Source organism: Gadus macrocephalus, chromosome 22 (assembly GCF_031168955.1).
Source record: "Gadus macrocephalus chromosome 22, ASM3116895v1".
NCBI lineage: Eukaryota > Metazoa > Chordata > Actinopteri > Gadiformes > Gadidae > Gadus > Gadus macrocephalus.
The window spans coordinates 10,362,840-10,374,301 of NC_082403.1; the positions used below are offsets into that span (position 1 = coordinate 10,362,840).

At 46.2% G+C, this 11,462-nt stretch overlaps 1 protein-coding gene across 1 annotated transcript in view; it reads right to left on the bottom strand.

Annotated features, from left to right (window-relative positions):
• The window catches only part of fhod3a (formin homology 2 domain containing 3a), a 55,246-nt gene that overhangs the window by 42,175 nt on the left and 1,609 nt on the right, over window positions 1–11,462 (bottom strand). The window contains 2 exon segments of the mRNA XM_060042911.1: window positions 2,386–2,453; window positions 5,264–5,373. Coding sequence (XP_059898894.1) covers window positions 2,386–2,453; window positions 5,264–5,373 — 178 coding nt within the window.

Below are 11,462 nucleotides of genomic sequence, written 5' to 3' on the forward strand. Positions count from 1 at the left end.
TTCAGGGGTACCAGGGGATCCGCCTCAGATCCACAAGGCCGCCGCTCACACACCCTTCCAACGGACTGACCTTCCGGGGCCGGGGTTTGATCCCAAAACAAAAACAGTCAATATCGTGCTCCCCAGAAGTCGCAGGATCCCTACCACTTCACACGTACACAATGCATGCCCCGCATCGCGGAGTACCCTTAATCCCCACACTGGCAGACAAGCTATATAATTATCCTCATTTCCAGCCGTCGCAGTGCCAGGCTGGCATTCTCCACAGCTTGAGGTTTGTTTTTCTTTCTCAAAGCTGGTTAGCCTTGGGGGGAAAAAAAAGGTCAACTCATGTTTTAATGATTTCAGAAAGATTGTATTCAGATCTCAGAGCCGAGTCTTCCAAGCAGAGCTTTGAGGAGCGGTCTTGTCTGATGGTTCATCACCGATGACCTTGATCAGGGCAGGATTAAGGATTAATCGAATAAATCATTCCTCAGTCTCCATTTCTACCGATGTGCCGTGTGCGGGTCAACTCCGTTCAAATTTAAAAGCATGAGCTACTGATGTCATTGAACATCTATATACAGGAGGGCAGATTGAGGCTACCGCAAGCAATCTCATGCTTGTAAATCCTTGTAAATCGCACATCCTCATGTTGTGCGTGTGGGTGCATGTGTGTGTGAGCTTCCAAGGTCGGGACCCTTGTTCAGATTAACCAGCAGTTAAAACGGCGAGATGAAACAGCAGACTCCAACGAGTGGACGGGGGAATGGCCACAGCCAGGAGGAGGAAGTAAGTGTCCAGCAGATTTCCAGGCATCACATGGATAGCCGTTTAAATCTCTCTAGGGATTTACAACCATCATCACTCCCGGAAAGACCTACGCCGGCTCCTCAGAGTGACCTCTGACTGGCCATCTGTTGTCATGTTCAACACAACATCTAGAGTAGACGCTAGGAGCACGAGGTCACGGATCAGCACAGATCCGAGCTCACCTTCTCCCTGATCAACAGTAACCGAAAACACCCCTTACCAATCGAGGGATTGCCATCATGTGATGCCTTCAGGAAGTAAAGTGGGTAGTCGACAGAAGGTACTAAATTAGCAGACTGGAAAAGACCGGCAGTTCAACAAGAACAGCAACCAACCAGTTACACTGATGAGTCAGGTGTGAGAATGAGTTTGCATAAGTAATGCTTGGTAATATTTGTGTGAATGTGTGTGTGCGTACTCGTGTGTGCATGGGAGTGAGTGGCCGCATGAGCGTGAGCAGCATGCGAGCGAGTCAGCGAGTGACTAAGTGAGTGAGAGCGTAACCAAGTGATGCCTAAGGAGCAGGTGGCTTCTGGGTACACTCAGGCATTCTTGCTCTCATCCACTTAAGAGGCTAGCATGGCTCATCCACCCCCCTCCCCCCCCCCCCCCCCCCCCCTCCGAGAAGCACGCTTGTGAAGGGAATAGTGGTTGAATCAGGCCTATGGAACACCAATAAGTGTTCAGCGATAGATCGATGACGGATAGACAGATAGACCGATAGACACAGACAGATAGACAGAATGACAGATGAAGAGGGAAAAAGGAAAAAACAGATTGTGCTCTCACTCTCTTTAACACCCTAAGCCCCACCCATTAACAACCTCTCACCCTACTTTGTGGCTCAGCCAATGGGGAGGCAGGGATACCGGGCATCCAGAATTAGCACTACTATCACCGGCGCTGGGGAATGTGGAGCACACAGACCGGCCATGGGGAGAGACTGAAAAAGATCTGTACAATTCTACCAGTAAATTAAAGAGGATACACGCACACACACACAAACACAACGAATACACACACAAAAAAACACACACACAACGAATACACACACGAAAACACACATACACACATTTGACGAACACACAAATACACACACACAAACACCGGCAGACACACACACACACACACACACACACATACACACACACACACACACACACACACACACACCGGCAGACACACACATGCACACACACACACACACACACTTTCCCTTGGTATCAATCCTCTCTGTAATAAATCATATTAATTGTTGCTCCCTTTACCAGCTCCCTTAAAAGAGATGTTTGGACCCCCACCCAACACGCCGTCCAGTCCAGCTACCATTTGACTAGACTCAGAGGACTTGCTTAAAAGTGGGAGGTCATGTGTCAGAGACAGACCCCCATCGTCAACCCCCTGCCACCACCGTCTTCATCTCCCACACGTACTCTTCTGCATGGGACTCCCCAGGTAGCCATCCTAACCGACAGCACGCAATTTGATATATGTGTGTGTGTCTGTGTGTGTGTGCGTGTATGTGTGTGTGTGTGTGTAGACCTCCCAAATGGCCAAGCATGTTAAACACATTTATTTGTGCACACTCACCGATGCAAGCGTGCACGCGCACGGTCAGCTGAGTCCGTAAGATAATACTGTGCTTCTTTCCTCTGGCCCTGTGGGGGGGGAGAGAGAGAGAGACAGAGACAGAGACAGAGACAGAGAGAGAGAGAGAGAACAAATTTAGCATTTATGAACAAATAAATCATCATTTGTCATCATTACAGTTCTATTTTTCTGTAAAAGGGTCCAGGACATCATGTTTTTTGTCCTGCTCCATGCTTGCTAGGTGTACGGACTGGAGGGAATGGTGGGAGGGGGAGGAAAACATGTAGAGTTATGTGTTATGTGCCCTGATGCTGATACACATCTTCATCTGTAGAGAGCAGAAGGGCAGGAGACACAAAACACACACACACACACACACACACACAAACGGCACCCTCATGCAAGCCTAACATTTCCCACGTAACAGTGCATATCTCCTACCAGGGACACAAGTGTTTTGAGAATGTGGCATGATGGTATTTTGATAGCAGAACAAGCCATTCACATACCAAACAGCAATCACAGATTTTTATGTCACATTGCAATCAAAAACTTTTGTCGACGACCGTCCGGCGGTCTGATTAAAGCTTTCCGGTCCATAACATCCACAACATTGAACCAATCGGGATATAGAATTCCAAGCAGCTGTCATACATAATCTATGCTACGTTTTTCCCGCGAACCGCTCAAAACACATTCTTCCATCTAGCTTGCATGTTTATTGTTGATGGCCGTCCATATCGGCCATGGAAGCATACAGAAACGATGTCAGGCACTCAGACACCCAAACAACATATCTCTTTGGCGGCAGTTGACATAGTAAACATATCACAATTTCTATAATCAGGGGGAATTGTAGTTTTTTTTTTCAGTGTTACTTTTCTTCTTATTATAATAGATTATTATTTTATTATCTTGAGACAAGCATTAGTTATCTGGTGTGTTTAAGGTGGTCTTACGTGGCCAGATAGTTCAGTTGCTCGTCTGTGTTTGACTCCCAGCCGATGGGTTTGGGTTTGATTCCCAATGTCTGCAATTAACCCTATATCCATAGACCCTAATTGTCAATAACTTTCATGCATTTCTGAGGCTTTGAAGCATCTGTTAAATTACTAAACAGTTGACTATGTTGACAGACTGAACAGGTGTCACAAATATAGTGTATTTAACCTAGCTTAAATGGAAGGTGTCAAATGAACCCGTATAAATTCCTGGTGTTCAATTGGACCGGCAAGAAAAAATAAAACAACCGATTGTTCTCACAAACCATACATAGTAGCCGGTTTGTCCACATGTCTCAACAGCATGATACCTGAGACATCACCCTCTCAAAGTGGTCTCAAACACATACAAACACACACACACACACACACACACACACACACAGACACACACACACACACACACACACACACACACACACACACACACACACACACACACACACACACACACACACACACACACGCATTCAGTGGCTGTTCAGCCTATCCAGCAACAAGCTTAATTTATAAGATCCGTCACCAGCGTTGATTGAGATGGTTGCTATGTGTGTTTGGAGCCTGGCGACGGGTGTGTGTACTGTGAGGGGTACATCAGAGACACACACACACACCTTCACCACACACACGCTCCCAGAATGTAAACAACGCAACACACTGCGATGGCATTAAATGCACTGATATACATGGCAGAGTAGAATAAGTAGTTAAGTACAGAGTGAATGTATATGTAAACAGAAACACAGTGAGAGAGCACGAAAGGAGGAGATAGGGTGTGTGTCAGAGATCGTCAGATAGTAAGAGAGAGGGAGTGTATCAGAGAGATTGAGAGAGAGAGTGTGTATCAGAGAGATTGAGAGAGAGGAGAGAGTGTATTAGAGAGGAGAGAGTGTATTAGAGAGGAAAGAGAGAGAGAGGAGAGAGAGAGAGAGGAGTGTGTCAGAGAGAGATAGAGTGAAAGAGGGTGAGAGAGCTAGAAGGAGAGGATGTGTATCATAGAGGGATACCAGAGTGTGACAGAGAAAGATAGAGTGAGAGTGAAAGAGTGAGAGTGAAAGAATGAAAGAGTGAGAGTGAGAGTGAGAGTGAGAGTGAGAGAGAGAGAGAGAGAGAGAGAGATGAGTGTGTTAGAGAGAAAGAGTGAGATGAGAGCATGCGCAAGAGAGACTGAGAGCACGAGCGCACGAGACAGAATGGCAGCAGGGGACATGTTGAATCTGTCTGGCTTTCCAGGAGCTTCATACTTTCCATGGAGCTTTCCCTTCCAAGAAGTGCAGCAGCCCGCTGATTCTTCCCATTTTTAGAAGCATGATGAAAGTAACAAGTGTGTGTGTGTGTGTGTGTGTGTGTGTGTGTGTGTGTGTGTGTGTGTGTGTGTGTGTGTGTGTGTGTGTGTGTGTGTGTGTGTGTGTGTGTGTGTGTGTGTGGTGTGCACGTGTATGTCAAAAAGTGTGTTTATGGAGGTAGGCGTTTGCATGTGTTCTTCTGTTTATCTATTTCTGTAAATGGGTGTGTATCTAGGTGTGCACGCATTAGAGAAACAACAAACCCTTTCTAAAACAAACATTTGCATTACCATCATCATTTTATAATAATGCCTCCCACCAAACCAAAAACAAGCAAATAAATAAGCCAACACACACACATACACATTAGACAGGTTGAGTGACTGTTGCAGTGGCATGTGTGTGTGTATTTGAGTGAGTGTTTTTTTATGCTTGGTTGTGTGTGTGCGCGCTTGCGTATGCATGCGTGTCTTTTCTACGCTTGTGTGTGAGTGTATGAGTGTGTGTTTGTGGATTTTTTGCTGCGTGTATTCGTCACGCTTGTGCGTGTGCGTTTCCATGCGCGTGTGCGTTTGTGTGAGTCAGTCTTACCCTGTGTCGTCCTGCTGAAAGCCTTCCAGCTCATCCCTCTGCTCCGCCAGCGAGGACTCCAGGTCGAGATAGGTTCCATTGTGGGACAGCTGCAGAGCGCAGTCATCGAGCTAGAGACCAGACAGAGACGGGCCGTTAAACGCTATAGCAGCCCTCAATCCCCCTATCAATATTATGGTTGTATATGTGGGCCCTGGTCATGTAACATGAGTTACTAGTTGAAGTCACAATGTGTAAGATCCGGCCCCTACCGTTGAGCAGATGGGACTTTCAGAGTTAAAACGACTCAATAACAATGTTCTGTCCACTTGCTCTACCTGGCTGTGAAACTGGTTGGCGGGAACAAGTGTACCTCGACTGGCTCGGTGGCTCGTAGCAAAGATCGTAGGAAACTAATCTTTATTTCTTTGAAGGAAAGGATTGGATAGGATTTGATTTTGTTGACAATATTATTTAAATCACTATTGATCTGTGTTAACTACAGATATGTCCAGGTCTCTTTAAGCTACAAGCTAGTTGAATTGTTACACATTGCGACTTCAAACCCGGGACGGGGAAGATAATATAAAATGAGAATATACAGAAAAGATATAACGTAAAGATTAAAATATATATTCAAGACACAGTAGAAACAGAAACAGTTTTTATCAACTCTTCTTCATACTAGTCTTTTCTGATTGCATTATGATTCAACTCATACTGCCCCATACCAGATACTTTTGTTTATAGTGTTGATGATTTTAGCGACACAATACCCTAACTGATTAATCAACACCATGTCTGGCCCACTGAAGATAAGCTGAAAAGACATTGTGTGTGTGTGTGTGTGTGTGTGTGTGTGTGTGTGTGTGTGTGTGTGTGTGTGTGTGTGTGTGTGTGTGTGTGTGTGTGTGTGTGTGTGTGTGTGTGTGTGTGCGTGCGTGCGTGTGTGTGTGTGTGCGTTTTTTTGTTTTGTGTGTGTTGTTGGCTGATGTCTTTAGAGCGGCAATGTTGTCATTTAACAACAGGGACGTGACTATGGCAACGCAAAGATGAGGCATTCCTGTAGCTGAATTGAAATTCATTCAATTGAAATGCATTGTGGGCTAAGTGCCTTAAGGTTCAGTTACTTCAGTTGAATTAAGTTCTTTCTTCTTCTTTTTTTACCATCTTAAGAGGTGTGCTACTGGGCTCAGGGAGGTGCTTGATTGCTCCACACAAACGGTACACAACACAACTCCAGAAAACCAAGCATTAGAACCATAAATCTTGAATCTTTCTTGTCGCCGTTACTCTTTCTTTATGACACTTCCCTTTTACATGCTTTTGCTTCACACACCCTTCTTTAAACTAATGTTCGGCCCATTAAACAACATTTACAGTGTGGCTAATGAACCAGGGAGGGATCTAGCGGTTCCCATGAATACAGCTAGCCAGCCATCTGTGTCGCGGGTGTTTCTTAGTATTAAAATGCGGTTAGAGGGGGACTTAACAAACAGAGATACATTATCTAAAAGACGCAGACAAACATAGATCCTAACCCAGGGAAAGAGGGGAAGGGAGGGGGAGAGAGAGAGACACAGAGTGTGTTTTATAGACAACATATAACATGCATGCTAGCATGATTCTGTGACATTCAAGGTTGCTGTCGGGAAATATGGATACATTAGACCAAGACATTGATACTGATTGATCCTCATTCCTCCCGGGTGGATATCAGCTATCAGTCCTGTGACGTTGCATTGCTTGTATCCGGTGACATTGCACATAGAGAGAGGAATTGTCCTCTGAAGCATTGCAAAATATAATAATATGATCTCATCTTTGAATTTGATATGGTGGCGAGAAGGCGACAGCTGTCCGAGGGAGCACTTTGCTGCATTCTTCTAATGGGCACCGGTTTAATAGAATAAATCTGCAACAAAACTGGTGGGATCTAGGTGGTGGTTTTAAAAAAAAAATTCTCTCTGCGGGTCTCACCGCTGGGCCAAAAGTGCCTTCCTCAGGTAGATCATGGCATGGAAGGGCTTCGGGATGCCCTGATCTAGAATAGTGGTTTCGAAAGGCACTGCACAGAAACCAGGTGTGCAAGAGCGTTGACACGGCTCACAGCCTAACAACAGCTGTGGGGGTTTGGGGCCAATGGGGACAGCTCATAAACAATACGGGCCAAGCGGGCTGGGGTCTGTACGTACGTCAGGGCGCCGTTCTGGAACGCTGTTCACGGATGTGCATTGCCAAATCAAAGATCACGAGTCCCGGGTTTTAGTGTGTTGGCATCACGAGTTGCGTGTGTGTGAGTGTTAGCATTCAGCTAACAGCGCCCCTTTCTGCAGCTACAGCCATATCCTTACAGAGCCCCCCGAACCCCCCACCCACCCCTGCGCCCTGAACCTGGCCTCCCCATGGTGAACCCCTCACGTCCTGCCCCCTCTGTACCCCTACCCCCCCCCCCCCACACACACACACACACACACACACCATTCCTTCAGCTTGGGCCAGTGGGGAAGCATGACGACACTTCAGTGACCAGCAGTAAACCTCACACCATAAGACACACACACAAACTCACACAAACACACTGGTAGAAATACACACACAAACTCAAACACACACACACACACACACGCACAAACACACACAAGCACACACACTCAAGTATGTCTGTCTTAACACTTTTTCACATTCTCTCTGTGGTTTTCTCTCTTCCCCTTCGGAAACAGTGAGAGGACTGAGGGACAGACTCAGGGCCTAAATTTAACCAGGCTAAATATACCGTGGTCCGGGTCGGCATGTGGTCAGGGGCGCAGGGGGAAGGTGATACTGTGGGGTGAGGGCTTTTCAAGGGGGCACCGCCAAAGCCAACGACATAATAAGAATAATCCTCATCATCATATCAGTAATTATGAAAGTAATAACATCAACAACAACACTGTTCATTATCATTTTGTATAAACCAGGGTTCAACAATAATAATGATTTTAGATTAAGGATAATCTTGACATTACGGTGCAGGCAAGCAGAACAGCATTTGATCTAAACCGGTCTCTTGCATGGATGCATCACGGCCACATTTGTTTACAGGGTTCAGTTTTTAGATGATCCGTTCTTCCAAACTTCACGGAGCCAACGAGGCCCCTGTTGTACACCTTCAGGGGGACATTCTCGCTCATCGGCCATCTTGCCATGGTTGAGTTGCTATCTTGTGGATGCTATGTTGCAAAGCCAGACTAACCTTTGTCCCGCTAGCGCTGTGTATCATCAGACTGAGCAGCGGAGAGGGGGAGGGGGGCGATTAAGAATTCTAGAGGTGCTAATCACACCCCGTCCCAGTGCCCTGGTTTCTTCAAGAGGGGCCAGACAAAGCACTGGTCGCGCCTAATAGATCACCATTGTTTGGGCCGCCCTTCACGCAAGGCTAGGCTAACCTAATACTTCTGGTGTCTCTCTTCCCACTGTCTGTCATTGCATCGCCATGGCACCCGGCTGGTGTCAGCCGCGGGTCTTACTAAGGGGGCACTGCTCTAAGCAACCCCAAAGAACTCTCTCACTGACGAACAAAAAGGGAACCCCAACCATCCCTCTGCCTTCTCCTCTTCCTTTATATTAGCCAATTCGTAATCCATCCTCATGTTACTCAATGAAACCGAAACACAGCGCCAAAGGCTTGACACATCTGCCACTTAACCCAGGCTTTCTGGCAAGAAAAATATTTTAACAGTGCAACCACTTCAACTAGGGGGCGGTAATTTGTCAGAGTAATAGGAGTAATGAGACAACAAAAACACTTAGCACCTGGATTACTTTACACTTATTGATCAAGTCCTCAGAGAAAGTGTGTGTGTGTGTGTGTGTGTGTGTGTGTGTGTGTGTGTGTGTGTGTGTGCGTGTGCGTGTGCGTGCGTGCGTACATGAATGCGTGCGTGTGCGTGTACTGCGGTGGGATGGGTGGTGCATTGGGTGCGTAAGGGAATAATTATTTCCACTTAAAACAACACCAAGCTTGACTGTTGAGCTCCTCAGTTTTGGGGGGGGGGGGGCGATGGTTTAACAAGGCCCTGACGTAACCGAGGCGATGGCTTTTTAAGAACCCCCTTTTTCTCTTGTTACGATCAGGAGCGCGGTGGAGCGCTTTGAAGAGAAGACGGGCTCTGGGGGCATGGTTGCGCGGAGGCGGTAGAAAGGACTTTCTGTGGGGCTCTGATGGAAACACTTTGCTGAGGAAATTAAAGTTGCGCTGTTTAGTCTACCAGGGCGCTATTGTACCACAGAGCTTACAACAAGTTTCGCCAATGGTGGCGGTTTTCCTGCGCCAAACAACATCATTAGGTTGTGGTGTAAAGAAATAAAGTCAACAACAGTAACAGACTTTGGTTAAAGGTTGGGTATGGGATTTGCGAAATGCCAGCAGATTTTGAAAATACACAACTCAAATGGTCCTACCCCCTCTCCTTCAACGCTGACTCTGACTCCACCCATTCCAAGTACATGGACGCGCAATCATGCACGAGCGAACACAGATGCGCGAGAGCGAGTCATTTGCTAGTTAGCTAGCTCCAGTAGCTACCGCAGGATAACAACAAACAGAAGCTTGCTCTGGGTCACGAGGTTTGAGTACGTGCACGAAGGGGTCGCGCGCGGGGGAGTGCAGTACGACCGTTTGATTGACGTACTTACTGTCCAATGCAACTCGGTGGCAATGGAAATCATTGGCTGGAGTTTTTCGAGCCCTGCCCGTTCCACAGATGATTGACTTGTTTAATTTTCATGTCAGTACTTCTAACTCAGTGGCTGTAAGTGGGTTATGATAAGGATTTCAAGTAATTTTGCAAAAATGGCCAAAAAAGCGAATTCCATACCCAACCTTTAACGCAGTGCCCATACATGATGAACTCGTGTGATTTGAGATCTACTAGAAAACATAAAAGTCGATATTGGAGAACAGACATTTATGATGACGCCAGAGGATTTGTAGGTTTTATTACTTTGGGGTATTGAGAGGGCAAGATACGAACCCCATGAACCCTAGGATATCGGTAATATCTCACTGGTTGCCTATTGGGATTGGGTTAGAACTCTTTGTTGGATCCTGATGCCATCCACACATGTACACCTATCACCTCATACCAATTGAAATAAAGGACAAATATAGAATTACTAACAAGCTATAGACTTGCTGCAGATAAAATGACCTACATATCATGTACAAACCAGCCACACACACTGACCTGAGGAAACGGTGTATGCCTTAAGTGTACATGTGTTTGGTATTGTGTGTAGGTGTGCAAGTCGATGCTTGCGTGATTAATGTTTGCAGTTGTGTGTATCAGTTGTGTGCGTCTGTAGTGTGTATCTATGTGTGTCTCCGTGTTTGTACATGTGTACACCTATGTGTATGTTGGCAGCAGCAGCGAGGGCGATAGCTGGCAGATGAGCTGCTGCAGAGAACAGTGGCGGGTGCAGAGAGCAAGGAGAAGGAGAAGGAGAAGGAGAAGGAGAATAAGAAGGAGAAGGAGAAGGAGAAGAAGAAGAAGAAGAAGAAGAGTGTCAGAGAGAACCAAGCCACAGCCACAGGAATCCAGGGACAAGTGACAGAGGCCTCTGCTTGTCCCGACATAATGACAAGGTCAGGCGAAAGAGGGTTGGCAAAAGGTTGGGGAGCGAGAGAATAAAGCAACACGGAGGGAGAAAAAAAAGGCTAGTGTACAGAAATAGAGTTGTTGTTTTTCTTCCGAATTTTTAAAAGAGTGAGACTTCCACTTCCAGTCTCAGCCCTTGGCTACAGAGGACACCGTTTCGAGGCCTGACTGTCATACTACAGAGTTATAGATCTGATTAGTGTGTGACTGAACAGTTAATTGAAAGGAGCAGGGCATTAACACTGCCAGGGTTATGGGTCATTTTCTCCAGGGTCCTATGTAGCTCAAATGATTAGAGTAAGGCAGTTTCAACACAGGGTTATTGGTTCTCTACCCTGGGGTACACCTCGGCTCAATATAGCACAGCATTATTCCTCATTTTAATAGGAAGTGCACTGAATGATTAACACTGCCGGGGTTAGGGGGTTCGATTCCCACCAAGGAATGCATTCATGGCATTGTGAGATGCTTTGATAAATGCACGCACCAAATGGCTTATATTTATGATTTTACCCCAATCATTCATGTCACATGACCTTTAACCCCACATGATCTAGAATGGGCCAATTTGGCAGTTGTTT